This window comes from Pristis pectinata, chromosome 7, assembly GCF_009764475.1.
Source record: "Pristis pectinata isolate sPriPec2 chromosome 7, sPriPec2.1.pri, whole genome shotgun sequence".
Lineage (NCBI taxonomy): Eukaryota > Metazoa > Chordata > Chondrichthyes > Rhinopristiformes > Pristidae > Pristis > Pristis pectinata.
The window spans coordinates 84,310,717-84,331,283 of record NC_067411.1 but is presented as its reverse complement, the minus strand read 5'-3'; the positions used below and the strand labels follow the sequence as shown (position 1 = coordinate 84,331,283).

The window sequence follows — 20,567 nt, the reverse complement described above, 5'->3', positions numbered from 1 at the left end:
AAGCTGACTAAGCACCACAAATAGAGTGATACAAATGCAAACACTGCAATAATATGACATAAAATGTCATGTTCCATTAGTGCAGGTATGATGTAAAATAATACAAACTATTATTCTCTAATAGGACCTCTGCATTCTCTTCACATAGCTTTACCCTTCACTGTAACACGTTGCATATACTCACATACATTCATTTAGTTCTCCACAAGTGGTCAATTCTGTTGCAATTCCCTTGCAAGCTAATCATTAAATTTAAATATTATCTACTCTTTAACCCCAGATGATCTTAGACAGAACTCACCCTGGCAACAATTCAGATTGAGGAACAGTTCTGTCTATAGCTAATTGTAGGTTGCTCCAAAGATCTTCTCTGAACTTTCCTTATTTTATAATCCAAGTGGATTGACACAACATTCCCTTTTGATTGTACCACCTTCATCCTGTTTGCTGGCCATATGACTATGAATTGTCTAATATAGGAATGTTTGAAGTCCAACCATTGGCACAGCAAAGATGATTTGATAGAGGAAGATTTTCAAGATTATCAGAATTCTAAAAATTGTTAACAAGATTTTCCCCTGATGTTTACATTTGCAAATGCCTGCTAAGGACAGACCCTGCCAGACCAGAGCCATTTGCTATCGATGCAATGACTTGTAACTTTGGTGATGTCGTCACGTAGCTGGGGTCCAGAAGAGTAGCACAATGTGTTTGTGCCATCAAATATCTCAGGATTTCCTTTCCAGCTTACAGTCAGTTTGAAGAGTTCAACACTTATACCAGGTTCCCCACAGTACTTTGGTGTAGGAATTTCTGTCAATTTTTGTTTGCCTTAAGTAATGCATTCCTGCTGAGGGCATGACTAAATATTTAATCAATATCACTAATCAGATTATCTTGTCATTGTTGTTTGTGGGATCTTCATGTATACAAATTAATTCTCATATTATGGTAATGACTAAATTTCAGATTAATTGTTAAGAGTAAGAAATGAGAATATTTGGGAATTTCCAGTTGGTAAGTAAATGGTTGGTGGTTGTTCTGATAAAGAGTAATTTTCCACTTTCCACAGCAGTGCAACAGGAACGGAAAGGGGAATTCTTCTGAAAACAAGCCTGGCTTTCTTTCAGTTCTTCTGCCAAAAATATGGGTAAAGCTAAATGACCTTTTAATACTTATTTTTGCAGAAAGCTTAGCCACAAAATTGAACTTCAGTGCTGGTTGTTTGTGCATGATGAGTTGAAGATCGGACACCTAGAGGAAGAATGCAGTTACCACTCTATGACATCGGTTCCTGGCTAAGGTTGATCTAATGTCAGTGTTGGCAGATTGGAGCTCCGTTCTCCAGCTAACGTTCTTTTTTCATTTCACTCATCAGAAATTGAGTATCCCTGCTAGGGAATCATCAACTATTTGCAGGTTAATTGCCGATTCATTTCTACTGCCCGATGCTTTATGTCTATATTCTGCACGACAGCCCCAAACTGCTATCGACCTAAATGGCATGTCTTCACATCACTTCTCCTCAGCAGGAATAGCAATAGTGTGACTGATAAATAAGACGTGTGAGGAAATCTTCTCATCAAAAGTTACGCTTTGCTTCTTCCCTCCTCTCTTTCACTGTATAAGCTGCATTTATTAATACCCAGACTACTGTTTGAGGACTACTAATCTATACAGTGAGGTCTGTAGTTTGTCCATTGATCAGATTGTAGAGGTGTTTCACTGCCCAGTAAGACTTTCTAATTGGTGGCATAATTAACCAGGAATCAGGAAACAAAGAAAACAAAGACAAAAAATACTGCAAACACTCAGCAGGTCACAATTTTTATCTCTTCCCTCATCACCCGATCCATCTTTTTAGATGGATCAATGATTCACTTGTACTTCTTCCAATCCAGTGTACTGCAATCAGTGTCCACAATGAGGTTTCCGATACATTGGAGAAACCAAATGCAGATTGAGAGACCTATGATTGTCTACACAAAACAAGTATTCTTATGTTTCTTTTAATGGAAAAACCACATTAGTATTCTCTGTGGGTTCAGGGGTTGCCTTAATATTTGAAAGTTCTTCTCCATTTCCTTCAAAGTCAAAGTTGAGTTTATTGTCATATGTACATGTATGCACAGGTGCAATGAAAAACTTACTTGCAGCAGCATCACAGGTACATAGCATTAAAGGCACAACGTTCAGAAGTAAAACCTAAATTATACATAAATTATACAAAAATTGTACAAGAAAGAGCACAATTAGAACCAAAACAAAATAAACAAAGTCCATTGTAGTGCAAAGTGGTCACCGTGTTACTATACTGAAGTAGTGATTAGGGTTATGTAGGTGCAGTTTTCTGGTTTGTCAGGTTGCTTGTAACAGAGTATTTGCATTTGTGCTCTGAAATCCAGAAGTTAAAATAGTACTAACTCACCAAACTGAAATCTACCAGGCCCTTGGAGGAGAGGGAGATGCACCTGGACAGCAAGGCGCCGAGGCACTGAGGTCTATTTGCACCCACCCCCACCCCCAGCCCCCTTAATATCATTAATTAGAGCTGGCTGTACATCCTGATCAACATTTCCACTAGGACAGATCTCTTTCAATCCTGGGGACGGCAGCATGCACATAAAAGTGCAAAACTCAGGATCCTTTCCATGGCAAAAGCCTCAGGAGAGGAGTTCAGAAATTTATATTAATAACTTGTCTATTTTGGGTTGCTGGCTGTTCAGCTTGACCTGGACAATGTGGCTAAATTGGGGATCAAACTGTCCAGTCACTATCGAAAGCATGTACTGGTTTTGGTTTCTTTGCTGCACTTACACAACAGAAGCTTTGACATTTGTCTCTTTCTACCATACTCATAGAAGTGGATTGTTCAATAATCCAATCAAAGACAGTGTCTGCCTGACCCCGCGACTTTATAACACATTTAGCAGCAGTTTCCATTCCAACAAGTTCTTTGATAGATCTGATTATTATGAGATTGATATGAATATAACCACAAACCAGAAAGTTCTGCTTGAGTCATTCTGATTATCTCCAAAGCTGTCAACAGTTGTAAAATTCAGCTACATACACACTGATTTTCATCATCTTTCCACTCACTATATTACTAAAACCAATAGTAGATTTCACACAAAATGGCCCCCAAGAATAGCATACTGCTTGTGGTGTAAAATAGGCAGAATGAATATCAACTTAGCAATAGGATGATCTGCATTTAATCTGTGTAGGTTGTGTTCTCCAAGCTGATCTTGTGGAATCCACTTCTGAAGAAATTAATTCGTATGTCATTGGCACCATCTAGAGGTAAAACAGGATACGTTAAACCCCAATCCCAATTTTGGGCCAAATTGTGCCAACTGTTCCTTCTGAAATCAGTCCTGGGTAGAACTAGCACATCTGTCACTCTGCTCCGTCACTGGACTTCACATGCAGCCAAGTGACAAAGCGCAGACATGCATGGTGCTGGGGATTCTGTCTCTGTGATCCTGCAACAATGCCAGACCTCTTGAAGGATTGGAGTCCCCATTCATTTGAATAGGAAATTCCAACCAGGAGATTTGGAAATAAAAGGTGAGAGATTATTTTAAGGTTAATTTTTACCCATTTTTTTTTCTTATTGGTTTTAGTGAACTGCCTTATTGAAATGCTGCTGTTCTTCTAGTAAAGATACTCTCACAGTGTTGCGGTAGGGTGTACTAGGACTTAGATCCAGTGACAATAAAGGACTGGTGATATATTTCCGAGTTAGGATGGTGAGCATCATGGAAAGGTGGAGGTTCCAAGAACCCGTTACTCTAGTCCTCTTTGGTAGTAGAGGTCACATACTTGAGAATTGTTGTCAGAATAGCCTAGGAAAGTAACCGCAGTACATTTTGGAGGTAGTACATACTGTTGCCACTATGCACTAGTGGTGTAAGGAAATTAATGTTTAGGGTATGAATGGGTACCATTCAAGCTTTGTCCTGGTTTGTGTTGAGCTACCTGAGGTTTGTTGGAGCTACACATCCATGAAAGTGAAGATTTTTCCATCAAACTCCTGATTTGTACCTTGTAGATGCTGGAAAGGCTTTGTGGTATCAGGAGTTAAGTTGCTCACTGCAGGATACCCAGCCTCTGATATTCTTTTAGACCTGTGGTATTTATGTGGCTGATCCAGATGAGTTTCTAGTCAGTGGTGACACCACCTCCCCACGAAGATGTGATGGTGGGGAACTTGGCAATGGTAATGCCATTGAATGTCAAGCATAAGTGGTTACATTCTCTCTTGTGGAAGATGGTCATGTCTGGCCCCACTTAACAGCCCATTGCTGAGTTTTGGCTAGTTCTTGCTGAATGCAGGCTTGGGCTGCTTCATTTGCTGAGCAATGTGAATGGAATTGAACATTGTTCAATCATCAGTGAACATTTCCACCTCTGACCATGTGATGAAGGGAAGATTGATGAAGTAACTGGAACTGGTTGGGGCAGTGACATTGCCCTGAGGGACTCTGGGACTGGGATGAATGACTCCAACAACAACCATCTTTTGTTGTGCAAGGTATGACTCCAACTACTGGCACATTTTCCCCTTAGATGCATATTGACTTGAGTTTTACCAGGAATTCTTGCTCTCTTAATGTCAAAGGTAGTCACTCTCATCTGTCCTCTGAAACTAGCTCTTTGGTCCATGTTTGGATCAAGGTTGCGACAAGGGCTAGAGTTGAATAGTCCTGACAAACCCAAACTGGGCATCAGTGCATAGGTCAGTGTGGCTTGATGGCACTGTCAATAACAGCTTCCCTCACTTTCATATTGTCACTATATTGGGCTAGCTTGGCTAGAACGTAGAACATTACAACACAACACAGGCCCCTTTTGCCCACGATGTTGTGCCGTAATTTTATCCTGCTCTAATATCTATCTAACCTTTCCCTATTTTCTGTCATTCATGTGCCTATCTAAAAGTCTCTTAGATGTCCCTAATGTATCTGCCTCCACTACCTCTGTCGACAGTGCGTTCCACGTACCCACCACTCTCTGTGTAAAAAACTTACCACTGACACCCCCCCACCACCCCCGTACCTTCCTCCAATCACCTTAAAATTTATGCTCCCCTGTGTTAGCCATTGTCACACTGGGAAAAAGTGTCTGACTGTCCACTCGATCTGTGCCTCTTATCATCTTGTACACCTCTAGCAAGTCACCTCTCATCCTCCTCCTCTCCAAAGAGAAAAGCCCTAGCTCACTCAACATATCCTCATAAGACATGCCTCTCCAATCCAGGCAACCATCCTGGTAAATCTCCTCTGCACCCTTTCTCAAGCTTCCACAACCTTCATATAATGAGGCGACCAGAACTGAACACAATACTCCAAGTGTGGTTTAACCAGAGTTTTATAGAGCCGTAACATTACCTCACGGCTCTTGAACTCAATACCCTGACTAATGAGGCCAATACACCATATGCCTTCTTAAAAACCCTATCAACCTGTGAGGCAACCTTGAGGGATCTATGGAGTGGACCCCAAGATCCCTCTGTTCCTCTACACAGCTAAGAGTCCTGCCATTAACCTTGTATTCTGATCTTCAGTGCAGTTAGTTTCTGGAGCACAGGTCTTCTGTACTACAGCTGGTATGTTGTCTGGTCGCATAACCTTGCTGTATCCAGTGCTCTCGGCCATAATGAGATATCACAAGGAGACAATCAAGGTGGCTGAAGACTGGCTTCTGTGATGGTGAGGGTGTCAGGTGGAAGCTGAGGTGAATCATTTATTTGGCACTTTAGGTTGATTCTTAGCATTTTCATTGTGTTGTTAACCTTGTTCTATTTATTTTTTTAAAGTTGTTTTATTATTTAAAATAATCTGATTAGTTTTTAAATGTTTAAAACTGTTAAAAGCCTTCCAGCTTTGAAAGAGGTGTCAAATTGGGCACGTATTGAGAACAAAATGAACTTTCATTTTAATTGGAGTGAAGCAATATGCGTATATTAAAGCAAACTGTGGTTCAGTCTTTAATAAGGTAACAGTAAGTGAATCAAAGTAGCACACAAGGTATTGTACACTTGACTTTGCAGATTGCAATGTACACTGTGTCCTGTAGGAGGCTTTTTAAATGATACTCTATTAAAGTCTCTGTTCCACACTGTATAAGGATGCCGAGGCGTTTCGAATGGAAGCAGTAGAAGATTACTGGGATACTTCCTGAGAGGTGGGACTTCAACTAAAAGAGATTGGAATTGTTATAACTTCCTTGGACTGTTCTCGCTGTAGAGAAGATTAACAAGTGACATTATGGTGGTTTGCAAGATGATGAAAGTTTTTGTTAAATCGAGAATAATGATTAGTTCTGGGAAGTAAGTCAATACCTTGAAGTCATAGATTTTAAATCATTGACAAATGATCTAGAATGGAGATGAAGACACAAGAAACTGAGATCCTGGAATCTGGAGCAACAAACAAGTTGCTGGAGGAACTCAGTGGGTTAGGCAGCACAAACAAGATGCTGGAGGAACTCAGCAGGTCAGGTCGCCTGACCCACTGAGTTCCTCCAGCATCTTGTTTGTTGCTTTAGAATGGAGATGATTTTATTTTCATCATATCTGAAAGGATGATGAAGCTTATTTCAGAAATGATTTTAATAGGAAGTTGGGCAGGTATGTGAGGAACTTCAAAGGTGACAGACAGAAGTAGAGATGTGCAGTTGAAGCCTGAATGCTCTTCCTGAGACTGCACATTTTCATTTCTGTTTGTGGGGATTTCATCTTGGCACCATCATTTGCTTCCATATCTAAAAATTATCCCTTAGTGTAGATAAGTGCAAAAGAATCAAGGGGGAGTGATGTTAATGGGCATGTGAATAGGAATAATTTGTAGGACTATATGGAAATAAGAGGGGGAATGGGACTTATGTGGATGCCCTCCTGGGAGCTGGCATGGACCCAATGGCCTCCTTCTGTGTCATAATAAGTATGTTAATGAGGAAACATGGCACAACTGCTCTCTTCAAAGTGTTAGCAAAAGCATGTTCCAAATTATCTCCTCTTTGCTTTAAATTTCTATACAATGAAGCACACAAGAATTGGATGAAATCTGAATGAAATATGCTAGAGCTGGTCAGGTTGAGATGGTCTATCACATGCATGTTAACTCTGTTGTTATTTTGAAGGTTTCATGGACAACTTTTTTTAAAATCCAAAATAAACTTTATTCATAATAAAAGACAAACTATATACGATAATAAAGAAGTGCAAACCTTCACATTCATGTACAGATCAATCATTAGTGTTACTTTTTATAAAAACCACAGCACCGATGCCATCTGTGTTGTTCCCTGGGGTGATACCCCAATCCCATATTTATAATATTTAAGGGGCTCCTCAACTGACCCCACCCCTCCCTCTCCTGTGGCAGAAGAACACTAAACTGTCGGCCTCCCCCACCGAGCCCTTGCGTTGGCTGCACCCAGCTTCAGTGCGTCCCTTAGCACGTACTCCTGCAGCCTGGAATGTGCAAGTGGCAGCATTCCCCAATGGACATATCGCAGCACTGGGAGACCAACATGTTTCGGACAGACCAAAGGGTGTCTTTCACCTAGATGATGACCTTCCAGAAGCAGTTGATGTCCATCTCTGTGTGCCCTCGGAAACAGCTCGTAGATCAGAGCATCCTCTGTTACGCAGCTGTTGGGGATGAACCCTTGCATCTTTCACCACACCCTCCTCGCAAACCCACAGCTCGCAAAGAGATGGGTGACCGTCTCGTCCCCAGCACAGTCCTCCCAGGGGCAGTGTGCGCTGGAGTGATGTTCCAACCATGCAGGAAGGATCTGACCTGGAGGGCCCCTCTCACCGCCAGCCAAGCGAGGTCTTGGTGCTTGTTGGTGAGTTCTGGTGATGAGGCATTCTGCCAGGTGGTCTGGACAGTCTGCTCAGGGAACCACCCCACAGTATCCATTGATTCCTTCTCCTGCCGTGTCTGCAGGATATTACGTGCTGACCACTGCCCGATAGACTTGTGGTCAAAGGTGTTGGTCTGGAAGAACTTTTCCATGAAGGACAGGTAGTGCGACATCGTCCAGCTGACTGGTGTGTTGCGCGGCTGTGGGGCCAGGCCCATCCTTCTCAACACCGGGGACAGGTAGAAACTCAGCATGTAGTGACACTTGGTGCCCCCATACTTTGGTTCCACACACAGCCTGATGCAGCCACAGACGTGCAGGACAGAGGGGTGGACACCTGCCTGGTCAGCTTGGACCAGGAGAAGGCCTTCGACAGGATATCACACATGTACATGTTGGACGTGCCCTCCAAAATGGGCTTTGGGGAGGGAATCAGGAATTGGATCCAACTGCTCTACACAGACATCAGTAGCGCAGTCCAAATCAATGAGTGGGAAACAGACAGCTTCTGCATCAAGTCTGGAGTCAGGCAGGGCTGCCCTCTCTCCCTGTCTTGTTTGTGTGCTGTATAGAACCCTTTGCCGAATCCATCAGGAAGGACGAGAGCATCAGAGGGGTGACGTTGCCAGGCAGTGGGACCACCCAGGTGAAAACCTCCCTGTACGTGGATGATGTCGCCGTCTTCTGCTCGGACCCAAGGTCAGTCTGCAGATTAATCAGCATCTGTGACCATTTTGAGTTGGCATCAGGGGCCAGAGTCAACCGCACAAAGAGCAAGGCCATGCTCTTCGGCAACTGGCCCAACCGATCCAACGTCCTTTGCCGTCAGGTCTGACTACCTGAAGGTGCTGGGGATCTGGTTCGGGGGGGCCGGGGCGTGCAGTAAAAATTGGCGGCAGCGGATTGGGAAGGTGAAGCGGAAACTGGGACTGTGGGAACGGCGCTCCCTATCGATAACTGAGAAGAGCTTGGTCATCAGGTGTGAGGTGCTCTCAGGGCTGCTGTACTTGGCACAGGTGTGGCCTGTTCCTTGCTCCTCCGGCTTGGAAATCACCTGTGCCGTCTACCGGTTCATCTGGGGATCCAAGATGGAGTGGGTCCGACAGGTCGCACAAGTCCCTGGACAATGGGGGCAAAAGTGTCCCCGATGTCGCCCTCATCCTGATGACCACCTTCGTCTGTTTCATGGACAACTGTCAAAGCCTCACCAGCCTCATCTCACACCATTGGTTAGTTACCTTACAATTCCATCTCGCGTTCCTCTGTTCCCACATGCTTTACTGTCAATATGCTTTACTACCACATGCTTTTTTTTCCTCATCTCCTAATATTTTTATAATTAGCAGGGGCTGGAAGAAAAACTGAAAATAATCCCATACAATTCTCTTTTTTAAAAAAAGTCATATTTTTTCTGGTTTGGGAAGTGAGGAAGGGGGAGGGAGGGAAGGGGAGGGAGGGGGAGGGAGGGGGAGGAAGGGGGGAGGGAGGGGGAGGGAGGGGAGGGAGGGGGAGGGAGGGGGAGGAAGGGGGGGGAGGGAGAGGGGGAGGAAGGGGGGGAGGGAGAGGGGGAGGAAGGGGGGGGAGGGAGAGGGGAGGAAGGGGGGAGGGAGAGGGGGGAGGGAGAGGGGGAAGGGAGGGGGGAGGGAAGGGGGAGGGGGGAGGGAAGGGGGAAGGGGGAGGGGGGGGGAAGGGGGAAGGGGGAGGGGGGGGGAAGGGGGAAGGGGGAGGGGGGGGGAAGGGGGAGGGGGGAAGGGGGAGGGGGGGAAGGGGGAGGGGGGAGGGAAGGGGGAGGGGGGAGGGAAGGGGAAGGGGGGGAAGGGGGAGGAAGGGGGGGAAGGGGGAGGGAAGGGGGGGAAGGGGTAAGGGGGAGGGAAGGGGAGGGAAGGGGGAGGGGGGAAGGGGGAGGGAAGGGGGAGGGGGGAAGGGGGAGGAAGGGGGAGGGGGAAGGGGAGGGAAGGGGAGGGGAAGGGGGAGGGAAGGGGGAGGGGGAAGGGGGAGGGAAGGGGGAGGGGGGAGGAGGGGAAGGGGGGTGAGGAAGGGGAGGGAGGGAAGGGGGAGGGGGGAGGGAAGGGGGAGGGAGGGGGAGGGAAGGGGGAGGGGGGAGGGAGGGGGGGAGGGGAGGGGGGGAGGGGGGAGGAAGGGGGAGGGGAGGGAAGGGGGAGGGGGGAGGGAAGGGGGAGGGGGGGGAGGGAAGGGGGGGAGGGGAGGGGGGGGAGGGAGGGGGGGGAGGGGAGGGGGGGGAGGGAAGGGGGAGGGGGGGGGGGGGAGAGGGGAGGGGGGGGAGGGAGGGGGGGAGGGGAGGGGGGGGAGGGGGGGGGGGGGAGGGAGGGGGGGGAGGGGAGGGGGGGAGGGAGGGGGGAGGGGGGAGGGGGGGGAGGGGAGGGGGGGGAGGGGGGGGGAGGGAAGGGGGGGAGGGGGGGGGGGGAGGGGGGGGAGGGGGGGGGGGGAGGGGGGGGAGGGGAGGGGGGGAGGGAAGGGGGAGGGAGGGGGGGGAAGGGGGAGGGAAGGGGGGGGGAAGGGGGGGGAGGGAAGGGGGAGGGGGGGGGGGAAGGGGGAGAAGGGGGAGGGGGGAAGGGGGAGGGGGGGAGGGGGGGAGGGAAGGGGGAGGGAAGGGGGAGGGGGGGGAAGGGGGAGGGAAGGGGGAGGGGGGGGGGGGGAAGGGGGAGGGGGGGGAAGGGGAGGGGGGGGGGGAGGGAAGGGGGAGGGGGGGGGAGGAGGGGGAGGGGGGGAGGGGGAGGGGGGGGAGGGGGGGAGGGGAGGGGGGGGAGGGGAGGAGGGGGGGGGGGGAGGGGAGGGGAGGGGGGGGAGGGGAGGGGGGGGGGGGGAGGGGGAGGAGGGAAGGGAGGGGGGGGAGGGGGGGGGGGGAGGGAAGGGGGAGGGGAGGGGGGGGAGGGAAGGGGGAGGGGGGAAGGGGGAGGAGGGAAGGGGTAGGGGGAGGGGGGAAGGGGGAGGGGGGAAGAGGGAGGGGGGAAGGGGGAGGAGGGAAGGGGGAGGGGGGAAGGGGGGGGAAGGGGGAGGGGGGAAGGGGGGGGAAGGGGGAGGGGGGAAGGGGGAGGGGGGAAGGGGGGGGAAGGGGGAGGGGGAAGGGGGGGGAAGGGGGAGGGGGGAAGGGGGGGGAAGGGGGAGGGGGGAAGGGGGGGAAGGGGGAGGGGGGAAGGGGGAGGGGGGAGGGGAGGGAAGGGGGAGGGGGGGAGGGGAGGGAAGGGGGAGGGGGGGAGGGGAGGGGGGGAGGGAGTGGGAGGGAGAGGGGGAGGGAGAGGGGGAGGGAGGGGGAGAGAGGGGGTTCCAGTTGTGGACTACACTACCCAGGGTGCAGTGCGCGCCATCATTGCGCCTGCTCGGTGGCCGGGTCTAACAAGAGCTGCGAGATGGCTGGGATTATGTCTGCTGTCCCTTTGCTCTTCGATCGGAAGGTGGTACTGGTGACAGGGGCCGGAGGAGGTAGGTAAATGCCGTTGCTCGCTGTGTTCGTTGAACAAAAAGTTTTGGGCGTTGGAGCGGCGGAGGTTTGAAGTGAGGGAACCCAGAGCAGTTGGGCCGAGGTTCAGCGTCGGCAGCTTGCGATCACTGCCGGTGCACAGCGTTTGCAAACTTGCTTGAATTTATTCTGGTTTTAGTTTTTGCTTCTGTTCGATGCCAGTACCCCTTTTAAAAAATGATTATGATATGCTGATATGTGACTTTGTCATTTTGATTTTAAAGTGAAACTTTCTGTTTGTACTACTGTTTATTCCAAAACATCAGTCCAGCTCTTTGTATTTATATGGATTCACTAAATGTTATCTAAGCATCACTAAAGCAAAGCTGTATATTTGGCCTTAACACTTAATTGGAATAAATACAGAACTTAGAAGTAGATGCACAAAATTGGCTCCTCTAGTGTTTCACTTGAAAATTGCATTTTCAAGTGAACACCTTAAAATGCAATTTATAGAGTGCAATCTTATATAAGATATCACTTTTATTTTTATGCTTCAAATTACATTATTTGATGCATAAAATATAAGTGATATCTAATTAGGCAGTCTCTTGTGATTGAGAATGACTTCCACTTGGTTATGCGGGGTGGCTGGTGAGGCCAGTGTGGGAACCAAAGACAGGGCAGGAGGTAGCTGGATGGGTTGGCAATTTGTAAGATGGCGTGCTCTTTGTGCTGGGCTTCTCCGTGGTCCTAATGCATGATCTCAAGGTTCTCAATATGGTACCCAATTCTCCTCTACTTTGAGTGAACATGGACAATAAGTTCCAAGGAGTTGGTGGGGATTTTGCACTATAAGGAAGCTTTGAGCACATCCTTGAATCTTTTTCTCAATTTCCTCCTATGGCAGAGTTTGGAATACTTTGTTCACATGCCTGGCACCAGGTTTTCAAAACAATGTAGCTAATTGAGAGTAACAATAGTCTCATTGCTGGGGATATTTACCTGGGATAGGATGTTGATGTAGGTTAACTTGTGTTCCCAGTGAATTTGGAGGATTTTACAGAGACAGCTTTGGTATTTTTCCAGTGCTTTGATGCCTACAGGAGGGAAGTGATCATTGTTGCCTGGTAGATTGTGAATTTTGTGACCAGTTTGAGCTCCTGATCTTCAGATAACCATAGGCTGTGTTAGTGCATTGAAGGTTGTGGAGAACTTCATTTGCACTGAGAGATGGCACCTGAGATATGGGAAATGCTCCATGTTTTTCAGGGACTCTTCATGAACCATTATTGTTAGATCTTGGCCTTGCAAATATTGAGTACAAAGCCCATCCTTGTCTGCTTCAGTGAATGAATCAACGATGTCCTGGAGATTGTCCTCTGAACATGCACAAAGTTGAGCTTCACCTCCATATCACAGCTCAAATACTGAAGTTCAGGAGATCTTTACTCTGAAGGGTAGTCACTACAGGTTGAATGGTTTCCCATTAGTTCTGAAGATTAGCTCTACAACCGTGGGAAGTTTGTTTGAGGTGGGGTTAGAAACATTGATAAAAGTTTTGGGGCAATGGCATAGCCTTGTTTGACACCAGTCTTCGCTTATATTAGGTCATCTCATGGCTTGCATGTCATTGTGTGTAAACATACAATAGAGACTGATTTCTGTGGGAGGAGGAGGAGGGGTGGGGGGTGGTGGGTGGTGGGAGTCCACAGCTAGCCCACGTTTCTGACTTTGCAAAACTGTGATTCAAAACACAGTTCTGGGAATATTCAGCAGGTTGGGCAACTGAAACATCAACTTGAAACATCAACTCTGCTTCTCTGGTTGACGTTACAGGCAGAGACCCTGTATTAGGATATTGGCCATCCCTTTTCCTCCACAGATGCTGCTTGACCTGCTGAGTTCTTCCAGCAGTTCTTTTTTGCTCCAGATTCCAGCATCTGCAGTCCCTTGTGTAACTTTTAATTAGACAATGTTCAAAGTATAAGAGGATGAAAATTTTAAGTTCAGCAAATCTGTAACAGTTTCAGGGGCTCTTTTGGCAATAAACATTTTTGCTTTAATTTTTGAATTAAGAGAAGTATACTTTGTTTTCATAGTGATTCCAGCAACGAGGGACTTCAGTTATGTAGGCCCATTGTTTCCTCCTGCTCTACTGAACTCGTATCTTGACTCCATCCTGCCTCTTCCCCCCCCACCGTCCAGTCCCTTTTCACCTACATCCTCGCATGCTCTCCACCAATTCAACAATATTCAGTTCCCTGGCCTCCTCTTCACCATGGATATCCAGTCCCTGTATATTTCTGTGCCCCATCAGAAAGGCGTCGGGGCTCTTCATTTCTTTCTGGATAAAGGACCCAACCAATTCCCCAACACCACCACCCTCCTCAGTCTGGTAGAACTGGTGCTGGCCCTCAACAGCTTCTCTTTTGGCCCCTCCCACTTTTTCCAGACCAAAGATGTAGCCTTGAGCACTCACATGAGCCTGAGTTATGCCTGCCTTTCTGTCGGCTGTGTGGAGCAGTCCGTGTTCCAAGCCTACACCGACAGTGCTCCCCAACTCTTTCTCCGCAACATTGACGACTGCATTGGTGCCATTGCCTGCACCTGTACAGAGCTCGTCATTTTCATCAACTTTGCAATGAACTTCCACCCTGTCCTCAAATTCACTTGGTCCATCTCTGACACCTCTCTCCCTTTTCTTGATCTCTCTGTCCTGTCCTCAGGAGACAGATTATCCACTGACATCTTCTGCAAACCCACTGACTCCCAGAGTTACCTCAATGACACCTCTTCCCACCCTGTCACTTGCAAGGACGCAATTCCCTTTTCTCAGTTCCTCCGTATCTGCTGTATCTGTTCTTGTGATGAGGATTTCCACTCCAGGACATCCAAGGTGTCCTCTTTTTCCAGAAAATGAGGATTCCCCCTCCCCTCACTGCTGTCGATGGAGCCCTCACCCATGTCTCTTGTCTTTCCCGTATATCTGCACTTGACCCATTCACCCCCAGGCATAACAGGGATAGAGTGCCCCTTGTCCTCACCTACCACTCACCAGTCTATGCATCCAATGTGTCATTCTCTGCAACTTTCGCCATCTCCAACTGGATCCTGCCACCAGCCACTTCTTCCCCTCCCCTTCCCATTCTGCTTTCTCTCTCCGTGACTACCTTGTCTGCTCGTCCTTCCCCACCAGACTCCCTCCAGGCACTTATCCCTGAGACCGTGCTAAGTGTTACACCTATACTCCCTCACAACCATTCAGGGCCCTAAACAGTCTTTCCAGGTGAGGCAGTCCTTCACGTGTGAATCCATTGGTATCATTTATTGTATCCGGTGCTCCCGGTGCGGCCTTGTCTACATCGGCGAGACCTGAAGAAGATTGGGGGATCGCTTCGTCATGTATCCTTGCTTCGACTGCCATACCAGCTGGGATCTCACAGTGGCCAGCCATTTTAATTCCACTTCCCATTCCCATACTGTGTCTGTCCATGGCCGCCTCTACTGTCGAGTCACGCCTAGATGCAGGTTAGAGGAACAGCACCTCGTATTCTGCCTTGGTAGTCTCCAACCTGATGGCATGAAAATAGATTTCTCTAACTTCTGGTAACCACTCTCCCCGTCCCCTATCTCTTTCCTCTTCCCCCACCCTCCTTCTGCCCAACAGCCACACGTTCCTCCCACTGGTTCCCCTCCCCACCTTCCCCTTATTCCATGATCCACTGTCCTCTCCTGTCAGATTTCATCTTCAGCCCTTTGTCACTTCCATTTATCACCTCCTAGCTTCTTGCATCATTCCTGCTCTCCCCCTTCCTCACCTGTCTATTAGCCCCCTCACCTGGATCCACCTATCACCTGCCAGCTCTTGCTCCACCCCTCCCCGCACCCCCCACCCCCACCTTTTTATACTGGCTATTTCCCCTTTTTACAGTCCTGATGAAGGGTCTCGACCTGAAACGTCAACTGTCCACTTCACAGTTGCTGCCTGACCTGCTGAGTCCCTCCAGTGCATTTATGTGTTGCTGCAGATTTTCAGCATCTGCAGTCCCTCGTGTCGTCAGTTATGTGGATAGACAGGAGAAATTGATAAATAAGGGTATAGCATTGCAGATAGAGAGAGATTGTTTGCATTGGTGAGGAATCAAGAATTAGGAAAAAGAGAACAAAGGTGACCAGCAAAAGAACCAAAATTGACATGAACTATTTACACAGTGAGTGGTTAGTGGCTGGAATATATTGCCAGGGGTAGTTGTAGAGGAAGACTTAATTGCAGAATTCAAAAGTGAGTAGATGAGTATCTGAAAAGTAATAATTTGGAAGGCTTTGGGAAGAGGCTGGGGATTGGGACTAGCTGCAGTGTTCTTGCCTCGACCCATTGGGGAAAAAATTCTATATTCCCACCATCCTTTATTTGCAGTGATGTGTGTGATTCACTCCCAAGTTTCAGTAACAGAAGAAAATAGTTTCTGCACCCTATCAAATCCTTAAACATCTTTATTGGATTGCCCCCAAATCACTCTGCTGCCCAGGAAACTGCAGATTTAATTTATACATATATTCATACAAACTATATTTATCCTTTAGAATAACAGGTCTAAAAGAGTTGTATGGTAAATATGTTTCATTCTACACCCCCCCCCCCCCCCGTCGCCTTGATACTAGCCAGATGAAGATGCAGTTAGCATTCAAACAAGCAGTGTGATGAATAGCAGATTAAACTGTCTTCAGTGCTGTTGATTGGGACAGGAATGTTAATCAGAGAAACTATTTTTGAATAGTTTCAGAAGATTTTTAAGAGTGAATTGAACTATCAAAACAGAGTTTAACATTTTATATGAAGGAGAGCACCTGCAATAATGTGTGCAGATACATTCAGGTATTGTGCTGTGTAAATGTGTATTAGCTCACTACTTTGTCTTTTTAATTATAGTTATTCTAAATAGTAAATACATGTAACAATGGAAAGTACTGTCCAAATGTATTCAAGTGACTTGCCATTTGTAAAGCAACTTATTTGTGAACTTCCACATATATAAAGGAGGAAAAGAAATGTGTCTGAAATACAAAGTTTTTTTGGCTACTAGGTTTTTCAAAGTTTTTTTGTTTTTAAAGGTTTGGGAAGAGCATATGCATTACTGTTTGCAGAACGAGGAGCTTCTGTCGTTGGTAAGTGCTTTTTGAAGGTCGAATCCCTCTAGTGTATATTTTGAGTTTCAATTTGCTCCCTAATATTTACCCAAAGTCTTCTGAGATGTTGACTTGCTAGACTGCTACTGTGGGCGTGAGAAATGACTGATGTGTCACCCAAGAAACCATCTTTCATGTGTTCTCTGCATTGGTGAATGCTGGTTGCCTCTGTGACTTTTGGAAGACAAAACTAAACCCAATGCTATTGTTAGTGCTGTGTGCACATGCAATGCATTTTTCTGCAGTCACGGTAAGAACAATTTTCTTCCAACTGTTCGCTAGGTTGACATTTTTTTAAAATCTTGGCAGGGTCTCCTGGTTTAAAAGCCTTAAGTCATGTTCTCAAAGCTTTAGTTCTCTGAATGCTGCTTATAATGAGTTAGAATGCCAGTCAATGATTTGATTGATTTGTATTGCTTCAGTAAATGACATTCACCAATTTCGATATAAGATTTTAAACTGTGAAGCGGCTTTAACATTACAATATATAGCATATTAACTGATAATGTTCATGCAACTTTATTGCTACTAGTATCATGTTATTTTCTTTCAAAATGCTTTTTTGTAATAACTTTCGCACCCCATTTTCCAGCTTGTGGTTTTTAATACAGAATTAATTATGTAGATAATGTGTTATTTCTCAAGTTGATTGCAATTCAATAATGAGGAAGTCATGCTTAGTTATAGAGGGCCTGGGCCAGTCAATGTTTGCTGTTTTTAATCTGTCCTCAGAAAGGATAAATTGTTTAAGAATGAGTTTAGTGCAGATTAAACCAGAATGGTATCAAAGGGATGTAGTTTGGTTACGTGAGTGGGCAAAGATCTGGCAAACAAAGTATATATGAAATTTTCAATTTTCACAGGGTTTTTTTAAGAAAGTATATTGTCTAAATATGAGGTGATAGAGTTCTGAGATGCAAAAGTGTCTGGTTGTTCCAGTGCTGGGATGCACGTACAGCAAGTAATCAGGAAAGCTAACAAAATGTTGTTGTTTAATGCTTGAAGAATTAGATATAATAAGAGATTATGGTTTGGGAAGTGGACTGATGAGCTCACAAGTGGACAGTACATATGTACAGCATTGGTCTCCTTATTTAAGGAAGAATTAATGCATTAGAAGCATTCTGGAAAAAGGTTTAGTAGATTAAAACCTGGAATAGGCAGAGAAAGGTTTGGACAGGCTTGTCTTGTATCTGCTGGAGTTTAGAAGAGTGGAAGATGGCATAATTAAAACACACATGATCCTGAGGGATCTGAATAGAGTGGATATGGATAATAGCGCAGGAACATGGCGATTCTGCAAGCTGCTCCCAGCAGATCTATTCATTACATCAATTATAATTGTTCTACTCTTTTAAATCTAAATTCTAAGATTTTAAGAATTACTAACAATGTTCTCCACTATATTTCTGCATTCTGTTATTGCTTTTCCCTTGTACTACCTCAGTGTACTTGTGTTTTGAAATGATCTGTATGGACGGCTTGCAGAACTAAGTTTTTCACTGTATCTCAGTACATGTGACAATAATAAAGCAATTCCAATGTTCCCTTTTGTGGGAGAATTTAGAACTTGGTCATTGTTTTAAAAATAAGGGGTCAGCCATCTATGACAGAAGAGGCAAAATTTTTTGAGGTTCATCAGTCTTTGGAACTCTTCCTCATGGGGTAGTGGAAGCAAAGCTTTTGAATATTTTTAAGGCAGAAGTAAATAGATAGTAGATAAGCAAGGGAGAGAGGGGTTGGTTCCATGGGTAGACAAGAGTGTAGTTTTGATTAGTTCTGATCTTATTAAATGATCTAAAGAGCAGGCTTATTATGTTTAATGGTCTTTTGAGCTTAGATTGAAGAGAGTTATAATTTAAAATTTTTAACTTTAGAGTACGTACAGAGAAACTATAAAATGAGGCATAATTTTAAATGTTTTTTTTTGGAATGAGCAAAGTCGAGGGATTGAATTGGCTACTCTTGTTTATGTGTCCCTGTCTCACATAATGGAAATATGTAATTTTTTTTTTCTATAACATGTATCATTACTTTCTTGCTGCAGTAAATGACCTTGGTGGTGACATCAAAGGAGGAGGCAAAAGTTCATCTGCTGCAGATAGAGTGGTGGAAGAGATAAGGGCAAAAGGAGGCAATGCTGTGGCCAGCTATGGTATTGTGCTTAGCCTTTTATTCAGTTTAACTATTTTATTTTACTTTATAAATGCATCATTATCTGTTGTATTTCCTGACTAGGCCATTCTCTCTGGAAGGTCATCACAATTTTGAAAGCTCTTACGAAGAAATATTATAATTGAGACAAACATTTCTCTTTTAACTATACTTTAAATAGTTTATCAATGGACGACAACTTGCAGAATTTGTAAATTCTCCTCATTAATCAGAGCCTTTGTGAAATTAGGCTTGAAACCTTGAGTGAAGGATGATTTCATGATGTAATAACAGGTTATTGTGGGCCATACTGTTGCAGTTGCATTTTTGGCATAGTTATTTTGTTTCTTTGACTAAAAATTTACTTGCTGTTCTTAACAGCTCCCAGTGGGGGAAAATATGAAACGCAGATCTATCAGTTATTCAGTCAATTAGAGCATAGAATAATGAAGATGTCCATTGAACACATGGTATTTGGAAGATGGTGTGTAGGCTACTCTGACATTCTTTATTTAAAAAAAAAGGGGGAAAAATTTTAAATTTCCTTCCATCCATATTCTCTGTCTTAAGTATTGCAAAAATTGCAGCTCAGAACATTGCATCAGAACTTTTTTTTTATATAAGTTTTAATCGGGAATAGTGGGGACTGGATCCCGCCCCCCCCCCCCCCCCCCCCCCCCCCCCCCCCCCCCCCCCCCCCCCCCCCCCCCCCCCCCCCCCCCCACAGTCCCAAGGTGGTTGATAGTAAGGGTACAAATAGTTCTGTTCAAATTGTTTACAAAAAAGTAAAGATACTTATGCTACTAGAAATTTGAAGATGTGGTGTTGGTATTCTTTGATTTTCAAACTAGTCTTGTTTTAGGACTTCTGTGGAACTGTTCCTGATGTATACATGAAATGTAAGTGACTGGAGCTGTTTTGTTCAAGATTGTAACAGTCTTGCAGCCCCATTACAGCTTTTCAGTGCCAATGTCGTCTTCAGTAATATGAAATCAAATAATTTTCTGGCACTTTTTATCTGTCGAGTACACCCCAATGCCAGACAACACTTGAGGTCTGTTCTCGCTACTCCTATTTCAGAATCCTTCATTCTCTAGAGAATATTTTATGGTTGCCTCCCTTTATAGGGGTTCCTATTAGAGATTGAAGTCCCTGTTCTTAGTACCCATATTTTGGTAAGCATTTACTCTTTCTTTTCCTCTTAAACTTTCCATCTTTTCCCAATTTTATTGATGGCTGATTGCTTATAAATCATTGGCTCTTTTTTTGTGGTAAAAGGCCAGGTTACTGCACTAAATGAAAGCAACTGGTTCACCAGTTATTGACTGTACATGGGCCATAACTGAAAGTTACCTGTTCCTTTGCTGCACCAATGTATAATTAAAAACTAAATCATTTTTAACTGTAGCATGGTGCCTCACATATTCTGGCTCTGGATTTCACAATATATTGCATACCCTGCAACATAAAAAAAAAACTTTGGGTCTTACGGCCTTGAGGATGGTGGGGGACTCAGGAAAAAAAAAATGGATGAGTGAAGCTCTGCTTTGCAACCATCAGTCTGCAAATTTGACCCTGAGCTTCCAGTACCTCCCATCTCACACATTATCTTCTGTCTCAGCATCTTGCTACACTGCATTCAGCTATTCCAGATGATTTGTATTTGGCATTTTCATTCCAGATTTTCAATGTTTGTTTCCAAATTGGATAATTTTGCCTTTTCACCTCCTCTAGGCTTTTATTACCTAATTTTCTCTCTTGTTTTGTCCTCCCCTCTTTGGCTCTGTACCTTGAAACCAATTTGTCTGTAACAATGAATGAAACAGGAAATCCTGGAAATATTCTGCATGGCAGCCAGCATCTCTGGAGAGAAAAGAAAACAAGTGCTTATGACCTGAAAGGTTTATCCAGCTTTTCTTTCTTG

At 45.5% G+C, this 20,567-nt stretch overlaps 1 protein-coding gene across 6 annotated transcripts in view; it reads left to right on the top strand.

Annotated features, from left to right (window-relative positions):
- Positions 1-11,217: 11,217 nt before the first annotated feature.
- Positions 11,218-20,567, top strand: part of hsd17b4 (hydroxysteroid (17-beta) dehydrogenase 4) — an 86,962-nt gene continuing 77,612 nt past the window's right edge. For 5 of the 6 annotated variants that reach the window (XM_052020413.1, XM_052020410.1, XM_052020409.1 and 2 more), the window contains exons 1-3: positions 11,220-11,322; positions 16,415-16,468; positions 18,537-18,644. In XM_052020413.1, the coding sequence (XP_051876373.1) occupies positions 11,250-11,322; positions 16,415-16,468; positions 18,537-18,644 (235 nt within the window). In that variant the 5' untranslated portion in view covers positions 11,220-11,249. Of the gene's footprint in view, positions 11,323-16,414; positions 16,469-18,536; positions 18,645-20,567 lie in introns of all 6 variants that reach the window. The other variant, XM_052020414.1, reaches the window with a different exon arrangement.